At 39.2% G+C, this 27,356-nt stretch overlaps 1 protein-coding gene across 9 annotated transcripts in view; it reads left to right on the top strand.

Annotated features, from left to right (window-relative positions):
- Osbpl3 (oxysterol binding protein like 3) overlaps positions 1-25,082 on the top strand; it is a 188,274-nt gene extending 163,192 nt beyond the window's left edge. For all 9 annotated transcript variants that reach the window (XM_048786357.1, XM_015490143.2, XM_048786356.1 and 6 more), the window contains 7 exons: positions 4,499-4,562; positions 7,300-7,378; positions 8,458-8,602; positions 13,136-13,280; positions 15,937-16,063; positions 17,659-17,781; positions 21,340-25,082. In XM_048786357.1, coding sequence (XP_048642314.1) covers positions 4,499-4,562; positions 7,300-7,378; positions 8,458-8,602; positions 13,136-13,280; positions 15,937-16,063; positions 17,659-17,781; positions 21,340-21,436 — 780 coding nt within the window. In that variant the 3' untranslated portion in view covers positions 21,437-25,082. The remainder of the gene's footprint in view (positions 1-4,498; positions 4,563-7,299; positions 7,379-8,457; positions 8,603-13,135; positions 13,281-15,936; positions 16,064-17,658; positions 17,782-21,339) is intronic.
- Positions 25,083-27,356: the final 2,274 nt, after the last annotated feature.

Genomic DNA, 27,356 nt, shown 5'->3' with positions numbered 1-27,356 from the left:
ACTCTTATATTAAATACCTCCAAAGCATAAATCAAAATGATTATAGCAGGGTAAAGAAAAGCCTCATATATGTAAATAAATAATGAATTATAAGTGTTCTTAAGAATTAGAAGAATTACAGTGAAGCTCATAGGAAGAAAGATACACGTCTTGCCAGGTGAAGCAGCACACGCTTGTAATCCCAGCTGCTCAGCAGGCTGAGATAGGAGGATCACAAGTTCAAAGCCAGCTTCAGCAAAAGTGAGGCACTAAGCAACTCAGTGAGACCCTGTCTCTAAACAAAATATAAAAAGGGCTGGGGATGTGGCTCAGTGGTTAAGTGCCCCCGGGTTCAATCCCTGGAAAGAAAGAGAGAGAGAGAGNGAGAGAGAGGGAGGGAGGGTGGGAGGGGGAAAGAGAGAGAGAAAGAAAGAGAAAGAGAGAGAGAGAAAGAAAGGTCATATAAATACTTGCACAGTAAAACAATATACTAATTGAGTCCTTAGGAATCCTTACAAATTAGGAATTGCTTTTCTTTGGAGAGAAGCAATGGAGCAGGAAGCTAGGTCTGCCTCTATTCGTCTTATAGGCTGAGTATCTCCTCTGGGGCTGAATCAGTTCAAACTCAAAAGCATCTATTGCCTTTTGGGGGGGGGTCCTGAATTAAGATATAATAATAATAGAGACCAAACCAAATCCCATATAAACAAAGACAGGTTAGGTTATGTTCATTATTCAGTAGAAAGACTGCCATCACCAAAGATTAAGGGATTAACTCTAAATTATCCCTTCCCATGGGCATTCAAGCTATTCAGAGCCTTAGAATCATATTTCCAAATTGGCTGGCATCCCCTGACCCCTGTGGTGCTGGGAGTCAGAGAGGATGATGAGAGCAGATATTAGAATCACAGCATTTTGAAGCCGAGAGAGATCCTCAGACCTCATTTACAGAGAGATAAATGAGATTCAGAGAGGTGGGAAAGGTCAGATTCAAAAGATGCTTTCTTTAAATGTTCACAGAAAGGGACTATAATGATGTGCAGTGTCTTTGAGAGGGACAGGAGCTCCACTTTGAGGGGAGACATAGAAAGGCTACTGGGACATAGAGAAAAGAGCCCTGGATTTGGGACTGCATGCTGCCTATGTCACTCATTAATGGTGTAGCATTGAGCAAGTCTTGTCTTTCTATTTATAAAATAAAGTGAATGAAGATAAAAGGTCACCATGAGAACCAGGTGGAAATACTCTCATACACTCAAGAAAAATTAAAATCTAGCCTCTGCCTGATCCTGGACAGTATATAATTCTGTACACATTTTAAATGTGTGGTCTCTTTGTATAGGCCATCAGTGGCGTTAGTCCTGTTTTACAAACAAGGTAACTGAGGCTGAAAGGGATTAAGAAATTTTCCCAAAGGTACACAGACAGCAGATGACATTGCAGAATTAGAACCAGGATTGGTGGGACAACAGAAGGTCTCCTGACTTCCTGACCCTAGTGCAGCCCGTGGTTCATGATCCAGAAACATTTCACAAATAAGTGCTCTTGGAAGAAATGTATTTAAAAAAAGAAGGCATCTTTGTAAATTTCCCCAGAAAGCTTTGTTAACTTCTTAAAAGCAAAATGGTGCACATAAACCTTTCTCAAAGACCCATTTAACCTAAAGGGGAATCAGCAAAATCACTGATACACGAATGCTGATATTTAGTCATTTGGAAAGCATCTTTTGGGCCCATCTAGGGCCATTCTGCTAAACATTGGTTTATTAATCTGGCATGATAGTTTTTTTTAAATCAAAGTTGTATTTTATCAGATGTATATATAATAGCATAATAGTCCCTTATTTTAAATTGGAGGATTATAGTTATACCTAGTAATCGGGTTCAGTCCAACACGATCCCACAGCATGGAATTCAATTTCAGTTCACGTTTCCTGCCTTTTCTGTCCCCTCTTCTCTTCCCTCATTCTCCTTCCTCTACTCTTCTGGTCTTTCTTTCACTCGTCTATTTATTTATTTTTGATTGGTTCTTTCTACTTATACATAAAGGTGAAATTCCCTGTGGAATATTTTATATGCCTATAGCATGATTTTTAAAAATTCATTCTGCGCTTCCCCCCCTCTCCTACCCCTCCTCTCTCCCTATCTCCTCCTTGTGCTCTATGACCTTCCCTCTGGCTTTATGATATCTGATCCTGCCCTCCTCCTTCCTTTATTTTGCTTGTCCCTTGATTTTCTGACTCTGATAGGTCATCTTTTATAAATCATATGGACAATATATTTATCCTGTTTTATGGGATTTACTATATTGCAGAATATGTGCCTAATTTTTGTATACTCTCTTTTGCTTTGATGTTTATATTTAGCTAAATCTATAACAGATGCCAAGTTCTTGAGTAAAGCTATAATGCTCACCTCCCCCATTATTATATTGTTTCTGTGGGATGAATATAATCTACATTATAATAATCCACTTTAAAATATGTCTACATTTTCGGGAGAGAGGAACACTCCCTAAGTTTCCTCCCACTCCAAGCGGGGCTGGGAAGTGGAGGGGCAGGTAAGGACTGTCCAACATGGATTTATTTTTATATGATCCCATGGTTTAAAGTTAACTCTGCTGTTTTCATCGAGAGCTCTCTGGGTGAGAGAAAGGAGGAAGGAGATGCAGCATTTTATAATATGAAAGTACTTCCAAGTGGTTGGATTTAAAAAACATAAACAAAAATCAAAGGCAAACACAGATTTGCTTTTATAGGACTTAGGTTTCTAAGTTTAAAGTGAAAATTGCCCTGGAAAACACCAAAGGACAGTGAGGGACTGTCATTCTTAGGCATGTGAGAGCTAAGAGAAACCAAGTGACCACACACTTGCATCCCCTACGTCATAGAGCAGCTGGAGGTTAAGTTCCCTGAGTCACGTGAAAGATTACACTCTGTCAGTCCTTATCTGTACTCCTCTCTGGCCCAAGTGGGTTCTGCTGCAATCCCACTGGCCACACATGTCTGTGATGTGCACAACTCAGCATCACTCCACCCCTGAGTTCTCCACCTGCAGGAGTGGGGAGCGCAGAGCACGTTTCAAATCCTGTTCCTCTGCACAATTGGGATCCAAATCAAGGCAAGTGGCTATGGCTTTGTTATCTGAAGTCCTTTTCCTCTCCTCAAACATACCCACACCTGTCCATCCCAGGCTGGACTCAGTATTCTGAGTGCTTTATGCGTTTGAAAACAGTTTACAGCTACTTAAAACTTTTTTTGGGGGGGTGGGGTGGGGAGTGAAAACAATTGAGATAAACCAGAAACACTGGGTTTCCCCTCTATTTCTCCCCTAACTACCAGTGTTTAAGGAAATGTTACTTAATCTTTCTGGTTTCAGTCTCTGTGTTTACAATATGAAGGCTTTGGGCTAAATATTCTAAACTTAAGGTATTACTGCTAAGAACCAGCTAACTCAGAGAAATTTCTAGAAACACTACTACCAGCATGGTTTCACCAAGCGCTGAATGATGGTGACAGAACATGTTCCTTGAGTATTACTAAGATAAAGAGAAAACGGAAGGAGAGCCATTTTTTCTTTATCTTCTTAATTAGTGAGTAAAACAAGTAGTGACCCTACATCAAAAGGTAGTCTCTGTTGTAGGGATTGTCTTTTCTGGGACATAATTACTTTTTTTATTCAAGATACTTTTATTTTGACAAAAAAGAAATACATAATTCTTAACAGCTAATGAACCTTTCTATAATTGTTTAGCTTTTTATTACAGAAATTATTCTTTTTGAAAGTTATCTTGGGGGGCTGGGATTGTGGCTTAGCGGTGGTAGAGTGTTCGCCTAGCACAGGCAGGACCCGGCCTGGATCCTCAGCACCACATAAAAATAAAGGCATTGTGTTGTGTTCATTTACACCTAATAAATAAATAAAAGTTTTAAAAAAAAGAAAGTTATCTTGGATCAGTCTTCTTGTAGATGATTTGAAAAGAGGCTAAATTTAATGAGGCTAAATCAGCTTTTAAAGCACTTTTCAAGAGTTAAATCTGCTGAGCCCAAGGGAGAGTGTTTTTGTGTTGCTTGGAAGTTTCATGTTAAACGCTTTTTCTTGGACATCTTAGTTAAAATATTTGCCAGCACTTTTAGAAACCTAAAATACCTGGTAGCCAATGTCAGATCATTTGGTTTATGAATGGGCAGTCCTCAAATGACTGTTTTTATTTTTACACCTTTTAAAATACCTCTCTATCCTCATCATTTGCCACTGGGACACATTCCCAGGAAGCTTCTAGAGGTTTCCAGAGATTTCCATTAACAACTTTCTACACCCTGATCAAGCTGAGCAATTCACAGCTGACTGTATCAGGAGCGCCCTCTTGAGGACAGACTTATTGAAGGAAACTACAGAAGTTTTCTTTCAGTGAAGTCCCTGTACTTTGTGTCATATCACAGATCAAGGAGAAAAGAAGATATTTCATGATATGCAACATTTTGTTCATTTTTTTGGTTTTTGCCTTCTGTCTCTATTAGGTCAGCCACCATCCACCTATCTCTGCATGCCACGCTGAATCTGGAAATTTTGTTTTCTGGCAAGGTAATGTGCTAAAATATTTGACTTCTATTTTATGTAATGATTATAGATTTATTTGATTCAGGAATTACTATAAATGCTTACTAAGATCAAATAATCCCAAGACTTAGGTCTCTTTAGAGGACCTGTTCCACTTGACATTCTCACCTCTTACCTCTAAAGAGTAGCTGATATTTGTCAATTGTTTATTGATATTGAGTGATTTATTTTAATTGATATTAGTTTGATATTTTCAAAAAGATCATTTAGTTTTTCCCTTTAAAAAAATCCTTCATCTTTGTCAGGTTGACACTATATATTCCTGTAACTTTTTGTCTATTTTATTCCATGGCTACTTGTCATGCCTCTCTTATTTCAAGAGATACTAAATATTTCCTGCTATTTATCAGAGTATAGATAGCAAGGGAAGTTTTGCTTTCAAAACATTGAAATCTTACTTCTGAAATCACATTTTATATTGATGACTTCTTTTTCATTTTAAGATTGTCATTCTTAAAATTTTGTTCAATTTATATTTTGGATGGGAAAGGGTAGCAAATTGTTGTCAAGAATAAACAAGGCTGTAAATATTTCTGACATGGGTGAATTCATTTTACTAACATCTTCATTTATTAAAAAATAAATTGGAGTCTAACTTAGAAATAAAAGATGAGCATCCTGGGTTTTCAAACAATGAGCACATGTCAGTTTTTAAAGCATTTTTCTCTGCTAACAATGATGTCACCTGATTTCCCACAGTGCCTACAGATCTTTGTAAAACTCAAAAAGTACAAAACAGTAGGCTGTGACTCCATTGCCACCCATTCCCCAGCCACCCAGTCCCTCTCTCTGGAGATAATTGATATGACTAGTTTAAAGTACCATGACTTCCTTTCTCAGTCTTTGCTGTTAAAGTTTAAAATTGAAGCTTGATTTGAAATCTCTCCACCTTTCATCAAAACTCTCTGGAAACAATTCTCCTAAGGTTTCTAATGTCCTAATTGCTAAATCTCATGAATAACTCTTCTTTGCTATTTTGAAGTTGTTTTTTGTTCATTTTTTGCTTGTCCATTTAGTGGACAGGGTCTTCTCAAGGTAGTCCCTGTGTGCTCCAGGTGGGCCACAGTTTCCTCCTCGACTCTATTCCTCATCATCCTTTTCCTGGGCAGTCCTTCCTCCAACCATTTTTCTGGATGATTCCATATATTTTCATAGTTCAATAACTCTTAAATCTTTTTTTAATCCAATCTGACATTTCTCTGCCTTTTAATTGTGTTGTGTAGATCTTTACACTTATTGCAATTATAGATAGAGTTGTGTTAAACTGTCCTCTTTTTATTTGTTTTCTGTTTGTCACATCTCTTCTTTGTTTCCCTTCCTTTTTTTCTCCCTTCTTTTGTATTAATTGAGTACTTCCTGTAACTCTGTATTATTCCCTCTGTTGGCTTATTAGCTATACCTCTTTGGTGACCTAAACGATATATATATATATATATAATTCACATACTATAAAGTTCATTCATATAAAGTGCACAATTCAGTGGGTTTTATTCTACTCAGATTTGTGTGGTCATTAGCACAGTTAAGCTTAGAACATTTTCATCACTCCCAAAAGAAACATCCTTAGCAAATACTGCCCCTTCCAATTTCCCTCAACATCCCCCAGCCTTAGGCAACTGCTCATTTACTTTCTGTTTATATAAATTTGCTTATTTGGGACATTGCATATAAATAGATTCATATACTATGCAGCTAGCCACTCCTGGTCTCAGCCTTACCTCTCAGCTAGACCCCAGCCCAGGCTCACACTGGCTTCCCTGCTTCCTCTAATCGTGTGTCCTGGATTGGTACCACCATTCATGCAAGTTAGAAGAATCTGATATCATTCATAAATTCTCCCTTTCTTTCTTGATTTCTATATAATTTTCCACTAAGCCTGTCTATTTCTCTTCCTTTAATATTTATGGGATCACTGCATCCCCACGGCTATTGATGATTCACTTCATTCCTGTTTATGCCCTGGGCGATTACAGTAGCCTCTTGTTGACTTGTTTTTAATCTCTTCTACCCTTTTTCCATTCTCCACATTGCTTCTATTTGTCTTTGCAAGGTCTGGATTCAATCACATGGGTTTCGGGTTTATTTTCCCTCAGTGCACACAAACCAGACTTCTCAGCCAGGCTTATAGAGTTCATTGGGTTTTTGTTTTGTTTTCCTCCCTCCATCTAAATCTCTACTCTTCTCTCTAGACAACCTCGGACCTATAGGACAAAACCACATTCTACTCTTTTACACCTCTGTCTGCTTGAGTAAGCTATTTCTTCTGCCTTAAGCTGCTTTTTCTCTGCCTGGTGAACTCCTAAACATTCTACCAAGCTTCATTTATATGGCCCCTTCGGATGAACCTCTTCTGATGCTCTCTCCAGACATTTTGGTCATTCCTTCCTCTCTAGTTCCATTCAGTTATAACACACTCAGTGAGTACCTGGGCCTCTCTGTGTGCTCATAAGTTGTTTCCACTTCTGTCTACCTTTCATGCTATTAACACTTCCAAAGGAAGGATTTTTGTCTTATAGTTTTAGTTTCCCTGATTGTCTTATGATTTTCTAGGTACCCAGTTGGTACTTACCGACATGAGATATTTTCCTATATAATAACTGATGATTGTACTATATGGTTGTTGATCATTTATCTAGCCTGAGAACTCTTTGATCTACCTTACTGTCTTACTAAGTATGTATTATTTGGTATTTCATTTCAGATGTGAGATGGAAAAACAAATTCTGGGGTAAATCCATGGAAATTGTTCCTATTGGCACAACCCATGTGACTCTGCCAGCGTAAGTTGTTCTTTTGTGATTAGGAACTTTACAGAATTTAGGGCCAAGAACCCACTTTAGAGATAGGATGCCTGCCAACCCTATAGCAATGAGAGTATGATTTTTCTTTTAATCTGTTTGATAGTGAGTTCAGATATTTCTCATTTGGGCAGTCTCATGTTTTTTCTTTCCCTCAAGAAGAAACGCCTCTTGCAGAACAGGTTTCTCTGAATAGATGCTTTTTAAAAATTCACTTCTACCCTCTAACAAGGTTAAGAATGGTAGTTTTCTTTAACACTGTTGTCTTGCCTCACTGTCAAAAATTCCTTTTTAGAAAGACATGGTCTTAAAAAAAAATAAAAAGACATAGTCTCAATCTTGCAGAGATTATTGATACTTATTTATAAAGCAAAACGAGTATGACCAGGGGTTATGGAACCAGGCTGCGTCAATTCCCATGCCCTCTCTGCCACTTGCTCATGGTGGTCCTCCGGCAGTCTGCTGCCTTCCTTTATCATCAGCAGCTCCCTCACTGGCAACATGGGGACAACAAACCACCTTCTTCAAAGGGCAGTTGTGAAGATTCCACAGATAATATATGTAAAGCACTTAAAATAGTACTTGGCACATAGCAAGTGCCACCCAAGGGTTTTTTTCTTATTATTGTCTCTTCATAGTTATTGTTTAATTCCATGAGTAAAATCAGAGTGTTCTCTCATTGTATAAGATATAAATAATAGATGAGTAGCAAATTGTGTAAGACCCCTGTACCTTCCTCCTGCCTTCTTCCCTCTCCTGGATCAACAACTTTACACAGGCTGCTCCTGGCTCTTAGCTGCTCCTTCATCAGAGGAGGGAGCAGGAGACTCCAGGAAACCACAGCTTCTAGCAAAGTCCCTGGTGGCTTCCAGAGTGCTGTATGGCAGAAGGTCCTCCTTGAAGAGCAGACACTCGAGTGCCCACTTGGCACAGTCCTTGTGAGGTCCCCGAGTAAAGGGATGAGTGACACTCTGCCAGACTTAGTCTGTAATGCAGCTAGTGTTTGTATCGGCTGCTGGTTCCTCTGGGAACCATTACTACTTTTCTTCCCTCCTTTCTAGTTTTGGAGATCATTTTGAGTGGAACAAAGTGACCTCTTGCATCCACAACATCTTAAGTGGACAGAGGTGGATTGAGCACTACGGAGAGATCGTCATCAAGAACCTGAATGATGATTCCTGCCACTGCAAAGTGAATTTCATAAAGGTAATTCAGGGGTGGGGGGCTCTCTGAACATTGACCCTGGAAGGGCTGTGGCAGAGCTGGTGCCTCAGGACAAAGGGCATCTGGGGCATTTGTCACCTTCACCTCTGTACCAACACATAATCAGAGCCAGGGGCTGCCCGAACATAGCCCCACCTTTGTTTGTCACCTGGACAAGGGCCAAGGCCCGTCCTATCTTCTTTCCTTCCACCCTTACCCTCCTGTGATCTGTCCTCAGCACAAAGCCAGAGAATGCCTTTTAAAATACGTCATCACGCCCCAACATGGGTGCACCTTGAAGGCTTTATCCTACATGAAATAAGCCAGACACAAAAGGACACATACTGCAGGTTCCAGTCACTTGAGGTCCCTCAAGGAGTCAAATCAGGGAGACAGAAAGCAGAGTGGTGGCTGCCAGGGGCTGGTGCAGGGAGGAATAGGGAGTTATTTAATGGAGATGAAACATTCTGGAAATAGTGGTGACAGCTGTACCACACTGCAAGTGCGTCATACCACTGATCCATACACTTGGAAATGGCTACATGGGAAGTTTTATGTTTGAATGTTTTACCATAAGAAAAGTCATGCCATATCAGTCCTTTGAGCAAAATCCTCCAGCAATTTCCTTCTGTATCCTTACCATGGCCCACGGGGTGCTGCACAGTCTGCACTCCCTACCCTCAGCCCTGTACACACTCACTTGCACACCTGCAGGCATGACACACACATTCATATATACACACCACCCTCACCCCTTTCCAACCTCAGCTCCTACCACCATCTCATCCTTTCTCGCCATCCTTGGGCCACTCTGCCTTCTCTCCTTCCTCACTTCCTTCTTCCTGGGATGCTCCACCCAGACCCTGATATCACCACCCAACCTGCCTGTCACTCTCTTTCTCAACCCATTTTCTTCACAATTTTTGTTACCATCTGAAATTGCTCGTTTTGTTTTCCTACCCTTCATGCCTTCTTGCCATCCCTGACTCTACAAGAGAAAAAAACTGGGTCCATCTTATCATCTCTGCTGCCTGGAACTGGTGGGTGCCTGGCACACAGCAGAGGCCCATCATACTCAGAGAATAAGTGGAAAGATTGGTCAGATTTTTTTAAAGATGTATAGAATAGTCTTTTTATTTTTCAATTGCTTTGATTTGAGGTTTCCCTCCACATTTTCTCCCTCCTTGAATCCTTCTTGCCCTTGAAAATCTTTTGCACTTAAAATGGCTTTAAAGCATTATCCTCCTCAATGAATACTCGCATTTAACTAAGATCAAAATCATGAGCTGAGTGATGAGGTTCCAGTTGTGGAATTTCATACAATACCTCTCTGCTCTACCTGTAACCCGTAGGGGACACTTATGATAAGATTGATTGGAGTCTTTATGATATCCCGTAAGTCAAATTGGGTTATAGAAAGACATAAAGCTGGTAATGACCTTATATTTGGGGAGAAATAAAAAGGACCCTATCTTGAAAGCTTCACCTAAGCTCTCTGCAAAAAAGAATCAAAAGGCAACCTGGAGCAGGAGTATATTACCTTTTGTCCATGCAAGATCTGGATCACCCAATTCTGAATATTTCCCCCAAGGAAATATGCTCAACTCCAACATCTACCACCTACTTTGTTCTCATCCACTTTGGAAGTTATGAGAAATGAACACTGGTACTGAAAAAGAACCTGACAGCAGATGCTGGTTACCTATGGAGTATGGCTAGGCTACTCTGTGGCCTCCCATTGAATTCGCAGCATTGGATTTGTTGGCAAATATCTCTAGGAGAAAATCTGACCTCTGCTTCATAATTAACTTAAGAATTTAAGGACAGTTGTCCCCAGCCCCCCGCACCACCTCCATTTTTGTGTGACTGGAACACTCAGTTTTAAAGTTTGGATTTGCCTCTGAGATACTGTTACACCCTGCCCTTCCTTCCCATTTTTACCACAGCCTGGGAATGGAGAAATTGAACCACCAGAATATGGCCTGAAAATGCCACTCATCTTTATTGGTTTCCAAATGTGGATTCTGTTTTCAGCTGAAAATAGTGCTGGGATTTTTGATTTATGGAGAAATGCCTTCTGTTCTTTCATGGAGGTTTTAAAGGGCAGCCAGGTAGTTGGGAAGAATTGAAAAAAAATCAACTCTAGGGAGTTGGAGCTCCCTCTTCTGGCTGGAGTGTGGTACTGTACAAAACCCACAAGAAGGAGCTGAACTGTGCTGGGGCTGAGCTGGAATGAATGGAGCGCCAGGCTGCATCAGTCACTGAAGGCAACCAATACACAGAGAAAACGTGGGTTGTGCAAGTTCCTGTGATCTGAACGAGCAGTGCTAATTTTGGGGAAAAATAATAAACTGCAAATGTAAGCACCATCATCCTTGATTGGTTTGCAAATAACTACTTCCTTTAAGGAAAAAAATATGAGTTACAAATTTATTTCTTCTAAATTGTAGTATTCAGATGCATAGTGCCCTAGAAGTGAGTCACAGAGACAGCCATGGAACAGCTGCTCCATTGGAGGGGGCTTGTGAACCAAGAATAGAATTGAGCCTTTCATTCCTACATTGCATGTAGGGAAGGTAGGGGGAAATGTATCTTGTACAAATGTTAATAATCCAATTACAAACCAAATAGAAATTTAACCACTGATTTTTACTAAATAACTAAAGTTATTATTTAAAAAAATATTTTTAGTTATAGATGGATGCAATATCTTTATTTTGTTTATTCATTTTTACGTGGTGCTGAGGATCGAACCTAGTGCCTCACATGTGTGAGGCAAGCGCTCTGCCACTGATCCACAACCTGAGCCCCTAAAGTTATTATTTTTTATTTTTTATTTTATTTTTTAAAAGTTATTATTTAAAAAAAAAAAAAGCCTGAACCCAGGCATAAATGCAGACATGTAGACCAATGGAAACAGAATAGAGAACCCCAAAGTAAATCCACACATTTATAATTAACTGAATTTTTGACAGATACCAAGAATACACAATGAGAAAGAACTCTTTCTTAAATAAACAGTGTTGGGAAAACTGGATATCCACATGCAAAAAGAGTGAAATCAGACCTTTCACTTACCTCATATACAAAACTCAAAATGGATTAAATACATAAATATAAGATCCCAAACTATTAACTGCTCAGATAAAGCTTAGGGGAAAGCTCTATGACAAGGGTCTGAGCAATGATTTTTTTTTTTAACTAGGACCCAAAAGCACAAGCAACAAGAGAAAAAATAATAAATAAACAGATGGGTTTTAACAAACCAAGAAAACTTCTGCACATCAAAAGAAACATCAGTAGAGTGAAGAGTCAACCCATTGAATAGGGGAAAATATTAGCAATCTGTATACCTGATAAGGTGTTGATATGCAAAATATAGAAGGAACTGAATAGTAAGAAAACAAATAATCTAATTTAAAAATGGGCAAAGAGGCTAGGGATATACTTGTCTAGAATGCACAAAGCCGTGGGTTAAATCCTCAGCACAGGAAAAACCAACCAACCAACCAAAAAAAAAACAGGACCTTTCTCCAGATAAGCTACACAAATTGCCAACAGATACATGAAAAATGTTCAATATCACTAATGATCAAGAAAATGCAAATTATATCTCACTATGAGATATCACCTCATTTCTCTTAGAATGGCTATTATCAAAAAGATGAAAGTGTTGGCAAGGATGTGGAAGAAGGGGAACACTTGCACACCCTTGGTCGGAATGTAAGCCAGTACAGTCAACAGGGAACACAGGATTAAGGTTCCTTAGAAAATTAAAAATGGAACTCCCATATGATCCAGCAGTCCCAATACTAGGGAAATATCCAAAAGAAATGAAATCTTTATATCAAAGACATCTGCACCCCCATGTTCATTGCTGCATTACTCATAAGAACCAAGATATGGAATTAGTCTGTGTCCATCAACAGATGAATGGATAAAGAAAATGTGCTATGTACAAGCAATGGAATATTATTCAGTCATGACAAAAAAAAATCCTATCATATGCCACAGCATGGATGCACCCAGCAGACATAGAAGTGAAGGGAAGTAGGCACAGAAAAGCAAATACCACATGATCTTACTTACATGCACACTTTTAAAAAGTTGAACTAAAGAATCAAAGTGGTTACCAGGGGTTGTGGATGAAGGCTGAGGGAAATGTCAGAGGACACAAAATTTCAGTTAAACTGGAGGAATAAGTTCAAGAGATCCACTGTACAAGTGGTAAGAATAGTTAATGATGGTTTACCATGTACTTGAGAGTAGTTTCACATGTTCTCACTGAAATAAATATGGGAGGCAAAATATGTTAATTACCTTGATTTAGCCATTCCCACATTGTATACGTATTTCGAAATACTGTGCTGTACATTTTAATGACAGACAAAACAAACAACCCCAGACCTGGCAAGCCATATGCAATATTCGGTCTAGAATCCCTCTTAGCGTTCATTCTCTTGCTTTGCTTTTTCTTAATATCTGTAATAAGGTGACACCAAAGTATTACACAGACAACTCTCATTTGCATTCTAGGCAAAATACTGGAGTACTAATGCCCACGAGATCGAAGGCACGGTATTTGACAGGAGTGGGAAAGCAGTGCACAGGCTCTTTGGGAAATGGCATGAGAGCATCTACTGCGGCGGCTCCTCCTCATCCACGTGCCTCTGGCGAGCAAGTGAGTTTCAGGGCCCATTGACCCCAGGCACACAGTAGGCAGGTGGCCCAGGGCAAGAGGAACCACTGTCCCACAGGAATCAGTTCCATTCAGTGTATCCAGTATCACTTGATCTTAGCCAAAAGGCCGAGAAGCGATAGTATATCCAGTATCTACCTGCTTTGAATCGGGTTAGAGGTATTTGCTCTTCTTTCATTCACCTAACCATTCCCCCAGGTCCTTACCACAGCACCGCAGCTGCTGCCAGGTCCTGGGTTCTCAGCCCCAGAATAGGCCACTGCCAGTCAATGGGCAGTCTGTGGCCCACACATGTGACTGTGCTGGGCACTACCAAGGAAGGTCAGTGAAGTGCAAGAAGTCATCCTAGAGTAAGGACCAAGAGGAAAGTGTTACTGGAAAAAGTGACTTGGGGACTCTACAAGAGTGAGGATCCTGGTTTGACCTAACCCATGAGCTGTGCTGACCTCCCCTGTGATTCCAGAAGGTCGTGGGCCCTTGAAGCAGCTGCCTTCCTCAACATGTCCCACAATGTTTAATCACCTTCATATCTGAAAAATAGATTGTTTCCAAGTAGGGGCATGTTGTAAAAGCTCTTAGGATGCTTTGAGCTGATAAAAACCAAAAAGAAAACTACTCATTAGTGGCTTAAACCATGAGGCTATGTGCCATTGCTTACCAGTGAGAGAGGGTGGTGGCCCTGGCTGTTACATGGGCAATCTTACCTGGGACCAAAGACATAGATCAGTGGAAGCACATCCTGCCTCTCAGTGTGCCATGGTGTTTCTCCTTGTGGATTTTAAAAGGTTGTCACAACTCAATATCTCATCACCATGTGACTGTGCTCCAAGCGGGGAGGAAGGGGAGGACGAAGAGCTTGGTTCTCCAGTGCTTCCCTTTCCTCAGGAATGCAGTATTTCCTAGGATCCCCCAGAAAATATGTCTTTAGATCAAGTCAGCAGGAAATGGGCCCAGACTTGTTCTTGAAACGACGGTCGGCAGGAAGGTGGGCAGGAGAGATTCAGATGGATGTGGGTTCATCCCTTGGGGAGAGTACAATGCCACCTGAACAGAATCAGTGTTCCTCTGGCAAGCGAGAGAAATGAACATAAAGTAGGCAGCCACAGTGAATGCCTCTTTCAATAGGTGGCGGCCACTCCTTTCACCATGGCAGAGGTCACAGTGTGGCTAAAATGGCTTGTCCCTGTAGTTAGCTTTAGAGGCATGCATGAGATTTTGCAAGTGAGATAGTCTCTCTCTTTTGCATGAAGTACCTAAGATGAGAACTATCAACCTCTCTGGATGTTAAAGTAGAGTCTTGACAAAGTAACACTATTGAAGCTGTCATTGTGATTCCTAACTTCCTGTCTCCTCATTGGCTATGAGCATCCCTGGGCCATCTTTAAGAAGAACCACAGGCTGGGGTTATGGCTCAGTGATAGAGCACTTGCTTTGCATGGGTGAGGAACTAGGTTAGATCCTCTGCACCACATAAAAATAAAGAAAGATATTGTGTCCATCTACAGCTAAAAAAACTACTTAAAAAAAAAAAAGAAGAAGAAGAAGAACCACTATCTTCGCTCTCTGGTGCCTGGGGGCTGAGGTGAAAGACACAATAGGAAGCTTTGCTATTATTTTCATGCTTAGGATACACATAGAATTGGACTAGTTACAAAGAGGACTTTCTGAAGCTTCAAAAAGTGAATCTTCAGAAAAGTTCATGGAAAGCATTTTTATTTATACATATGAATAGCAAGAGTTAATATGATAAGGGTTTTTATTAGTCTACATTTGGCTTACCTGACATAGAAACTTGGGTGTGTTTAGCTTGGTTTTTAGCTGGAATTCAAGTTGGCAATATTCTTAATGGTTTTTAAAGTTAAACATGTAAGATTTTAGGGGACAAGAGTTGGTGAAAAGAAATGCAGTAATGGAAGAAAAGAAGACTACGTACTATGGTTTACTGACTGCGTACTATGGTTCAACACTGTTCCAGGTACTGAGCAGTTTCAGGAGAGTCTGATATCACTCAAAGAAAAAATGGATTCTCCCCAGGCACTGTGGTGCACGCCTGTAATCCCAGGGGCTCAGGAGGCTGAGACAGGAGGATCATGAGTTCAAAGCCAGCCTTAGAATGTCGAGGTGCCAAGCAACTCAGTGAGACCCTGTCTCTAAATAAAATACAAAATAGGGCTGGGGATATGGCTCAGTGGCTGAGTGCCCCTGGGTTCAATCCCTGGTACCAAAAAAAAAAAAAAAGAAAAAAGAAAAGAAAGAAAGAAAAAGAAAAAACAATGAATTCTTGAGAGGGAAACTCTAACTGGTCAGGGAAAATAGACCAGAGTCCTTTTAACCATGTTTATTTTCATAGCAAATTATTTTAAAACAAACTTTATGGCAACTTCACAGCATTGTTTCAGTTCACTGTAGGACCGAACAGAGTTCTTACCCCTGTAGATAGAATATTAACAGAGAAGAAAATTTATAGAGAAATATGCAGCACCTATTTGTTAGTCAGAATATTGTAATCAAAATGGAATGGTTGAGAGCTAAGAGAGAACAATTGTAGCTGGGCTGAGATGGAAAAGGTAAAGGAATTAAATTGTAATCTAAATGAACTGCAAGTTAGGAGTGAATGAATGATTTATTTATTTTTTAGATCCCATGCCAAAAGGATATGAGCAATATTATGGCTTCACACAGTTTGCATTGGAGTTAAATGAAATGGACTCATTGTCAAAGTCTTTATTGCCCCCGACTGACACTCGGTTTAGACCAGATCAAAGGTAAGGATTTTTTTTCAGATCTTTTTCTCTGGAGATGTAAAATTTTTAAAAAATCCTACAAAAAGTCATATTAAACAACTTTCAGGCCACCAAAGGAGACTGAGCAAGGTAGATAATGTCGTAGAGTCAGGGATGGGAGGCTAAACAATTGTGTCATGGAAGAGATGGAGACCAGCTTCGATCTATGTGTGGCACAGCCTTTATTTATCAGTAGCTCTATTTCTATGGAAATATAAAAAGAAAATCTTGATTTGAAAAGTTTCACTGCATGCAATAATTAAGAACTTCTTGTGTATTTGAGGGGTCAGGAGACCCATTTTGAGAACTAAGTTATGATACTAGGTTTGCTATTAACAAGCCGTGTGATATATGATAAATCTCTTGATCCTTCTCAGCCTCAGATTCCTACTCTGTGAAATGGAATAATAATCTTGCCCTTCCCCCATTCTAATTAAGTCTCAAAATCCAGAAGCCAAAAGAAAGATTACCTCATTTGACTTTATTTTAAAAAAAAGGAAAGAAACTTTTTTGTGACCAAATTAAAAAAAAAAAAAAACATATAATCAAGGCTGAAAGACGGGTGACTGATAGAAATATGTGTTTACATCTCATACTGTGAAGAATAGCAACACTGTAGAAAGTAACAGGCATAGGAAAATGGACAGTTTACAAAATACACAATGCAGATTTTTCTTAAACATATGAAAAGAAGATCAGCCTCGGTCATGATATGAAAATGCTAATTTTAAAACCACTTGGACATATCATTTCTTATCAGATTGGTAAAAATTCTAAAATCTGATATACTCTGAGTAGAGAAAAGGTTGCTCGTAGCATGCAGATGGGAATGTGAATTGCTGTAATCCCTATAAAGGTCAGGTTGATAACATATAAATTACAGACTCACCCTTTAACCCAGCAGTTCCACTTCTAAAAATTTTTCCTCCAGATATGTTTTCCCGGGTGTAAAATGACAGATGCACAAAGTCATTCATTGCAGCATTAATTGTAAATTTTAAAATGAGGAACTAAAATGTCTACCAACAGGGAATTGTTTGAATAAATTAACTTAGAGCCATGCAATTGAATATTGCACTGCTATTAAAAATGAAGAGGTCTAAGTACTACCATAAAACAATCACCAAGATATATTGTTAAGTAAAAAGGAAAGCAAAAGAAAAATTCAAGGTTATAGATCATACTGCAGTATGCTACCATTTGTGTTTTTAAGAGGGAGGGAGGGATAAGAACATACATTTATGTTTGCATAAGTATGCATAAAGAATCTCTGGAAAGATCCCCAAGACACTAATAATAGAGGATTGCCTGTGGGAAGGTTGGGGAGACATAGTGGAATTGGAGACCATAGAGACTGAGCCCCAAATTCCATTTTATAGGTACAAGATTTTGATCCATGTAAAGATCACCAATTCACAAAATAACCCTCTCTACCTCAAGATAAGCGCTGGGAGAAGAGTCTTAGAAGTAGGAGAGGATTCTGAGTATCTAGTCTTGAACACGTGGAAGTTTAGTAGTAATGATTGTTATGTTTTCTTGGAAATACAATCCTTCACTTTTTTCCCTCGATGCCTCAGATTTCTAGAAGAAGGGAACATAGAAGAAGCTGAAATACAAAAGCAGAGGATTGAACAGCTACAGAGAGAAAGGCGGAAGGTCTTAGAAGAAAATAACGTGGAACACCAGCCTCGGTTTTTCAGGTTTGTGCCTAGATCCGACGTGGGTTGGGAGGTCCGGCTACGTTTCGTGCTGCTGGGCTGGAGAAAGAGAGCAAGAGTTTCCCCTCCCCAGACAACAGCTTCTGGAGGATTTTTCCAGAATGGCAGAACCCTTCTCTGTGCCAGGGCCTGACTTCTGTGACATTCCTCATCACTGTCCTTGGGTGGGACTGGCACCTTCCTTTGTGCAACCTTGGCTCTTTCCCAGCATCCTTGCAGGGCCTCGCCCGGTGGGTGGAGTGTTTCAGTAGATGCTGTGGAAGAAGCCAGGGCAATAGTCAGAGCTGGTTCCAATACCAGGCCAGCTTACAAAATTCATAGCTAAGCTTGGTCACCCACATAGATGTATTTTATACAGTGATAGAGATAATGCATGATTGCCCCACTGGCTACCAAAGTGGAATTCCAAGTGATTTCACTCTTGAATGGAAGAAATTCCAATACACTTGGGCGCTTGGGTTTGGAATATTTTTAAAATAACTTGCTAAGAAAGTCTTATTTAAAACAGATATTTTATTTATTGATTTTGGTACTGGAGATGGAACACAGGGGCGTTTGAGCACTGAGCCACATCCCCAGCCCTTTTTATTTTTTTATTTTAAGACAGGGTCTTCCTAAGTTGCTTAGGACCTCACTAAGTTGATGAGGCTGGGCTTGAACTTGCAATCCTTCTGGCTCAGCCTCCCAAATCACTGGAATTACAGGCGTGGGCCACCCCAACCAGCCTAGCCTTAATTTTTTAAAAGAGGTATGAAAGATTGTAGGTCTTCACTGTCCCCATCCCCTTTTAAATTTTAACTGAGAAGAAACAAAGGCCCAGGGAATGTAGGTGATTTGATACAGGACCCAGTGGAACATCCCATTTGGGGACCTGGCTCTCCTGACAACGTGGCTGGAGCTCTATATGGTTTAAGGTGGGGTTTTTGTTGTTTGTTTTTGTTCTTGTTTTGTTTTATTCTAAGTTAATTGGCAAAAGTATACCCAGCTCCTGCTCTCCTCCCACTACATCCTGCTCTCAGGACCCAAACTAGTGTTGCATTGTTGTTTGGAGGTATTTTATTTGTTTGCTTGCTTTTAATGGACAAATAAAATAACTTTTAGAAGGATTTAGCTACTAATCTCTCAGCAGCATTAAAATATATATCCCAAAACATCAAAACAGCAACAGATAATGTTTCCATCTCCACAATATAATGCACTTTTTCCTTAAGCTAATGTTCCTTCCTCCCACTCAGGATATTAGCAATTTAAGATCACACCACTAGAGTTTTATCCTGAAATACTCACAACTTCATTTAAGCATTTTCGAGAGATGTCTTAAATTCCTTATTGAAAAAAAAAAGCAGCATATAGAAAAATGGATAAGTTAACAGTTTAATCAATTGATTTACTGACAAGTTAATGAGATATACACGTACCCTTAGCTATAGTGGTTCTTTTATTTTTTTCCTTCTTAAATCATCTAGTCTCATCTTTTTTTTAAGAGAGAGAGAGAGAATTTTTCAATATTTATTTTTTAGTTTTCATTGGACACAACATCTTTATTTTATTTTATGTGGTGCTGAGGATCGAACCCAGCGCCCCGCGCATGCCATGCGAGCGCGCTACCACTTGAGCCACATCCCCAGCCCTAGTCTCATCTTTTTTAAAAAAAGGAAAATCTATATTTACAGAGACAGTCATTAGAGTATTTTTTGGATCATTTAAAATTGTGAGTAGCCAGACGGTCTCGGGGACTAGTTAAGGAGATTCATCAAGTGCATCTGATATAAAAGCATTAAGAATGGCCTCACCAAGTCTGTGGAGCTCTGTGGGAAACGACTGAACATTCAAAGGCAACGTGTGGATGTAAGGCCAGTGCTGTCTTTACCGTCCTCTAAAAAGAACGTCTGGGATGGAAAAGGATTGGAAACCACCACAGTCAGGCAGCCAACTCTCATTTTCCTTTTGGCTGTTTATATAATTACTTGTAACAACTGTTTATAAAAGGATTATTATTACAGTGTAGTACTAGATGGGGAAGATTTTTTCAGTAGGAGGGTTGTTCAGCTATCGCAGTCCTCCTTGAAACTGTTCAAACTAGAAACCTGGCAAAAGGGCTTTGGAGAGGAACATGAGGGCTTGGGTGTTACTGTCGGCATCTGTCAAAGAACAGTGAAAATATCACTGGAAATTCCAAGTGGAAACTGCAGCTCAGGCCAAATCAGGTCTCTTGGTTCCACAGTGAACAATCTGACACACAGTCTGGCTCATTTGAAATGTGTCCCTCTATTGGGATAGGGAAGCAAGTGTGATAAAAATCTATGTTCCTGAGAATGTGGGGAAACTGTGCTCCACTTTTGCTCCTAAACACATGATAATATCAGTGAAAACTATAAATACACATGCTCTTTGACCCAGCAATGCTATTTACAGGAATTTTTTAATGAAACTATACTTGTACTTGTGTAAAATAACATATACTTTATTTATAATGGTGAGAGTTTGAAAACAACCCAACTGCTCACCATTAGGGCATCACTTAGAAAAGTGTGGAACATCTTACAACTTTTTAAAAGAAAAATTAGGAATCCCTTATGGCTGGAGTCACCAAATTTTCCTATAAAGAGCAAATAATAAATATTCCTGGCTTTGCATGGGCCATAAGGTCTCAGTAGCAATTACTCAACCCAGCTTTCACATAAAAGCAACCACAGATGATATTGAACAAATGCGCATGGCTGTGTCACAGTAAAACATTATTTCAAAGACAGTCAGGGCTAGGAATGTAGCTCAGTGGTAGGATCCTTGTCTGGCATGCATGAGGCCCTAAAAATATGTATCTAGGTGGAAGGCTGTATTTGATCCTTGGACTGCAGTTTGCTGAGAAATGATCTCCAATATATATTATGTCAAATACTCCAGGTGCTGATTACTGTCTAGTACTACCATTATGTAAAACCTGGAGAGGGTGGAGTGTGTATATGTGTGTGCATGGAATATTTCTGACAGAATGAAGCTGATAACATCACTGCGTCCAGTAGAAGAATTGGGAGGCTGGGAGATAGGATGAGAAAGAGAACTTTGAAAAGCTATGTTTTCTTTAGTGTCTTTTGAATTCCAATCTATGTAGTATATTAACTATTCAAAAAAATAGTAAACCAAAACCATTCTCTGCAGACTCTTGTGGCTTCCAATCCTTTCTAGCTTTATTTTGTTTTAATGTTAACTTATCATCCTACGATCCTCCTCGTGGATGTGTAGAGATTACACAGGTCATCCCCAGAGCGGTGGCTGTCATTCCAGCCATGTTTTATATACCACACATCCTCCCTCCACCTGTCCTTCTCTCAGAAGCACCACTTTTTTGCAGCCTCCAAGTTTCAGAAGTTAAGGTCAGAAATTACAAAATGGTTTCCAGGCTCCCCACAATACTGGACTGTCAGGGAGGTCAAATGCATGTGAGAATGATCTTTGGGAGGAGGGGATGGAGAAGAGGGAGAGAGAGAAAATATGAGAATGCTTTCTAGAGTCTGCAAGAAACTCTTTCCTCTTTCACAGGAAATCCAGTGACGACTCTTGGGTGAGCAACGGCACCTATTTGGAACTTAGAAAAGATCTTGGTTTTTCCAAACTGGACCATCCTGTCTTGTGGTAAAAAAAAAAAAAAAAAGTAAAGAAAATGAAAGATTTGTGAGGGTACTTCTCCTGTGTTTGCTCCTAGAAGCAGCACAAACTGTGTCTATCTATTTAAAAGATATTATCTAGAATGATCACTTGTGCTTAGCTTAGCATTGTAAGTATTTAAGTACATATTTTCTTCTGTGGGTTTCTTTACAATTTCGAATGTTACCATGATTGTTTATATGAATACAGAACACCTCAATATTTCCTTTTATATATAAACTATTTAATAAAAATGAAAGAATTGAATGTTAATGTGTGGGTTTTAAAAAAAAGAAGCTTTAACACTACTTTTCCAAAGGTTAGGGAAAATTCAAATTAAATTTATGCCTTATAAAATTATGTTGGAGAAAAATAAATCAAACTCTCCCAGGTGCATTAAGAAATAAGAACACCCAGGGTTACTCACCCATGTGTAAGCTACCCAAGTTTAATTTGGTAGCTAAGATATCTTTTTGCCTCAGACAGCTCTTGAATTGCTCAGACGAGCAATTCTGCTGGTGCTGGACTCTGAAGAATATTTTCATTTGCATTTTAGTGGTTAAAGAGGATGGTATAAGATTAGTGGAATGTATGTTTTTACATAAGATGGATCTGGCACCTTCTTGAAGGGGAAGTATTTGAGTTTGTCCTTCCCTTTAGTTTTATTGCCTTATATACAGAATTATACCCTCTTGCTCAGAGAAATTGTCCTTAATTAGAGAATTCCCCATTAATTTAAAGTCCTAATGACATCCCAGAGAGGTAGCAGGAATTTATTCCTTAGTGGGAAAGCTCAGTCCTTAATGAACTAAAAAGTGATCTCCTGCTTCCCATCCGACTCCTTTGTGGCCTGAACCACAGGTCTATGGAGTATGGAATGTCCCTGTTTAGTAAAAAATATACAGTACAATGCACACCTGAGTTTGACTTTCTAAAAGTTTAGCGAGATAACGATTGTCTTAAATAACTCAACATATTTTTCTTAAATACTATCTGGTATTTTCTACCTCTTAATAAACATTGTATTTTAGATCTTGTATAGCAAGTTTGACCATCTGCCTTATAGATAAATGTAGAAAGTCAATGTTCTCCTTTTGTTTTGTCTTCCAAGAAAGCTTTAAGTGTCTTACCCCTTTCCCAACTTTCTTCTCATTTGTATCACTCTGTGAGTTCTACAGCAGTCTTGGATAATAGATTGTATCTACTGATTCCTTGAAGTGTGTTATTTCAAATTACAATAATATAATTTGTGCAGTGGTTGAATTGTGTTGTCAGAACAATTCTAACTTCTGTGCAGTTTACATTAAAACCAAAGTCTAATTGTGAAGCCTTTTACTCAGATGATCATAACAATCCTATGAAATATGTCAAATGTCATGATATGCTAAAGAGATTACTCCAGAAAACATCTTTAGATATATAAAGAATTTCAGAACATGTAGAATGATTGGAATGAAGAGTAAAATAAATAACCGGAAAAGTATGCATGATTTTCTAATGTCACATCAAATAACCAATTGGACAGCATCGCCTTTTCAAAATGGAGAGTTATATAAAATGGATCAGTAGCCTTTTGGAGTCTGCAAGTGACTGGCATTTTAAAACAACTCATTAAATATTGGATTCATTTATTCCATTTTATGGAGATGTTAAAATGAACACAGTGTGAATATCATTTCCATTTCTAAACAGCTGAATGACACCATCCAATTCTTTGGTATGTCCTTTGTTCTTTTTCTTTTCAAGTATTTATCCAAATTCTGCTCACAGACAGGAAGAAACAGGCTGTAGATTTAAGGGTCCTCAGGGGAAAAACAAATCTAGTTTTCACAATGTGAGGATAAATGTAGAATTTTAGTAACACTGGCTGTTAAATAGGCCTGCTCCACAGGCTGAATCAAAAACAAAACAAAACAAAAAAACTCAACAAACACAGAATGTACAGCCTGAATGAATGTAGCTTTGTCACACAGTATTTGGAAATTTTTTAATTGTTCTAATATTGTTATTTCAAATGATTGTATGCTTTATTTTGGAATCACAAGGACAAGTGAACCAAACATCACCTCTGTAGTCATCTTATTTGAATTGGGAGTAGGATGAACAAAATATGGTACTGATCAATATGCAAATTTTAAAATCTACTAGTCAGTAGCAGGGTCTTTATAAAAGACTTTCCTGAGATTTAAACAGCTTGTGATGCATCCTCATATTCAAATCTTAAAACTTCCTTGGGAGGGGACGGTGGCATCTTTTTTCTTCTGTTCTTTCTCTCAGAAGCACCTTTCCACCAAATTTGTATGTCTAGGACTCTTACATTTTTAAGATGAATAAACAGAAATATGGCATTGTTTGGGAAGAACTGAGGTAGAATTAATGTCCTGGACTTTTAATCTCTCAATTAAATAATGCCCCCGTGTACCATTTGAGGTATGTTTTAACCTCAATTTTATTCATAAAATCTTACCACCTCAAATTTATGGTAAATTATACACATATTCTTGGAAATGGGACCTTGTGCAAGCAACCATCCTGCGCCTCACGGTTCCTATTGTCAGTATTGATTCCTCCAAACTACAGGAAATCTATTCAAGAACCAGCATTTCCAGTGTAGTGGGGAAGCAGATCCATTCCCATTTGGGTCCCAGAGCACCCTAAAGTTGCTATTTCCAAGAATCAAAGGTAATACAAAAGCCTCGGTTGCAGCTCCCAGCAGCTAAGAGGGTTCTGGAACTAACTGAACAGGTGGGAGTTTGCTTTAGGACATCTGTGCAGTTACCTACCCAACAACCTTTCCGGTCTTCATGGGTTTCCTTGGAGACTCCAGGAGAAAAAAATACAAACTGATTTTTTTTTTTTAATGTTGACTTCATTTGGGCTACTGCTTTTCTCATATAATGCTTTAATTGCTTCCAATAAATCATTTACCTGGGCCTCAAGCACATTTCTTCATCTGCAGTTTCCAGATTGATGAGTGACCTTGTTCTATGGGTTAAACCTAAAAGAAAAATAATAAAGTGTTCACCAGGCACTTGGACCCTCATTCAGGCCTACCATATATCCTACAAGTTACATTATGGCCTCTAGCTGTTGTAGAATTCCTCAGACCTTTTAGTCTTGAGTAGGAGCAATAAGAAGTTGTTCATATGATCTTAGGAATACATTAGTTGCATTAGTTACAATGTTTTGGCATAATTTATTTGAATGTCTTTAATTTTTGTATTAACATCAGCATAAATCTATTTTTGCTAGCAGATGACAGCTATTTTCCTTCTGCATTGTATTAATCTGTCACTCAGTGTTAGTCTTTCTGTGTAGGAAATGTGCATCATCTAAGCATCTGCAAATTGTGACAGTCTAAAATGAAAACCAGTTGTGGAGACTTTGGTTTTGGGGAATGCAATGATCAGAAGTGGCTTATTTATTTTCTTAATGATGATTTTTATCTTCCACTGTTACCCTCAGAGGACAATTTTTTTAACATGGATATTTGTAAATCTTCCATTTAACCATTTGTAAAATTATGTTCTGTCTAAATACCACCCTCCTATTCCCCTGACTCCCCAAAAAGCTCAATAAATTCATTTACCCTCCTCATGTAGCTAGTTGACCAAATAAATAACATGAAAAAAATACCACCTTTGTCTCTGTTTTTCTGGGTTATAGGCATGTCCTAAATGAAACAGGAAAATTCTGACTACTTACACCAGTTTAATGGCCTTTACCAACGACTAACTCATCTTATTCCAATCCCAAAATTGTGTTCTTTTCAATGTAGGAATACCCTTAGCACCCTTACTAAAGTTCCATTGGATTCTGTTAGTATATGATGTTATATGTGTGCCAGATTGCAGAGTAACACACATAAGTCACATCTCTGCATCCCTAAACATCTAAAGGGGCATCAAATGCAATCCATAAATCTCAAATGGAGAGAGAGAGAGAGAGAGAGAGAGAGAGAAAGCTATAAAAGATGTTTTGTGAACTGAAGTTAGTGAAATTTGCATTGAATTTGTTATAGTTTGTATCTTGGATATCCCCAAAGGCCATGTGGTCACCAGCCTGTGGTACTGTTAGGAATTGTGAAACCTAAGAGGTGGGGCCTAGCAAAAAGAAAATTAGGACAATGGGGGCATGTCCTTGAAGGGGTAGTGGAACCTTAGCTCTTTCCTCCTCCTTTTTGCTTCCCAGATACCATGAGGTGAGCCATGTGCCCCATCATGAAATTCTGCCTTGCCACAAGCCCCAAAGCAATGGAGTGAGCTGATTATGGGCCAAATCCTCTGAAACCATAAGCCTCAATAAATCTTTCATTTTTATAAGCTGTTCATCTCAGCTATTTTGTCACAGCAATGAAAAACTGATTATCCTAGAAAATTGGTATTAAGAAGTGGGATTATTGCTGTGGCTATACCTGACCATGTGATTCAGAAGTCTGTTGAATTGGTTTGTTGGGGGAGTTTGAAAAATTTGGAGAAGCAGGATAGAGAATGCTGTCAGCAGAGCTTAATGGGTAATTCTGGTGAGGATTCAGAAGACCAGAATGCTGATAAGAATGCAGACTTTAAACGTTAATGGGGTTTCAGAAGGGAATGAGGACTTAGTTGGGAATTAGACTCTTTACAGTATGGCAAAGAACTTGAATGCATTTTGCCCATGACCCAAGATTTGTGTGAAGCTGAGTTAAAAGGATGGACTAGTTAATCTGGCAGAGAAAATTTAAAGGCAGCACACCATGCAGGTGATGGTATGGATATGACTAGCTACTTTTATAGTGAGAATCAGGAGCAAAAAGCAGAGTGGAAAGATTTTTTAAAACTCCAGATTAGTCAAAAAAGGAGCACATTTAAAGTTGCAACCAAGGAGGGTACAGTTGCTAAAGAGATTAACACCTTTAGAAAGGAGCCAAGTACTTTGCACCAGGACAACAGGAAAGATGCCTTGAGGGCATCTTGGGAATCAGCAAGACTACATCCATCAGAGGCTTAAAGACTTATGTTTAAGAAGAAAGCCCAAGATGCCTTGCTGACATAAAATTGAGTAGGAAATTATTTCCCCAGGATTTATTTTTTTCTCATATTTAACCACCCAGGCACTCCAAAGCCACTGCAGCTATGGTTCAGGTGGACCTGACTACCTCTCAAGCCTGGGGCAAACTATGGCATTGTCCAGCATTTGATGCTGGTTTTGCAGCCATGCAGACTGTAAGAGTTGTGGAGTCATGGAAGCTTCTACCAACATTTCAAAGAAAAGCCTGGGAGGCCAGGCCATGTGTGGAAGGGTCAGAGTTCCTGCAGGTAGCCCCTGAGAGGGCGATGCATGAAGCTATGACAGTAAAGCTGAAGCCACAGTGAAGACCCCAGGAAGTTAGAGATGCCAAGAATGTGGGATGCCTGCCAAGAGAAGCTAAAGATGGTGTTCAGAACTAGCCCAAGAGAAACACATGTGGGCTGCAGTTGGTAATGCCTTAGGGGTGGCTTATCCAAGCTCTTTGGGGCTCATATCACACCTTCATGAACTGCAGATGCTGGGCATGCGGCTACAGAATTTAATTTTTACCCTATGGGTTTTGGTCTGCTTTGATCCAGTTTCTCCTTCTATGTTCCTGTTCTTCCTTTTTGGAGTAGAAACATTTAAACTCTGTCACTGTATCTTGGAAGTATGTAACTTATTTTTTGATTTTTTTTTTCAGGGACTCACAGCTAAGAGTTTGCCTGAGTCTCAGAGGAGACTTTGGACTTGGACTTTTTTTTAACATTTTTTTAATACTTATTTTTTAGTTTTAGGTGGACACAATATCTTTATTTTTATGTGGTGCTAAGGATCCAACCCAGTGCCTCATGCATGCTAGGTGAGCACTCTACCACTGAGCCACATCCCCAGCCCCTGGACTTGAACTTTTAAGCAGTGCT

The sequence above is a fragment of the Marmota marmota genome, unplaced genomic scaffold (genome assembly GCF_001458135.2).
Source record: "Marmota marmota marmota unplaced genomic scaffold, marMar, whole genome shotgun sequence".
Taxonomy (NCBI): domain Eukaryota; kingdom Metazoa; phylum Chordata; class Mammalia; order Rodentia; family Sciuridae; genus Marmota; species Marmota marmota.
The sequence above is the reverse complement of the archived record's forward strand: the minus strand, read 5'-3'. Positions and strand labels throughout refer to the sequence as shown.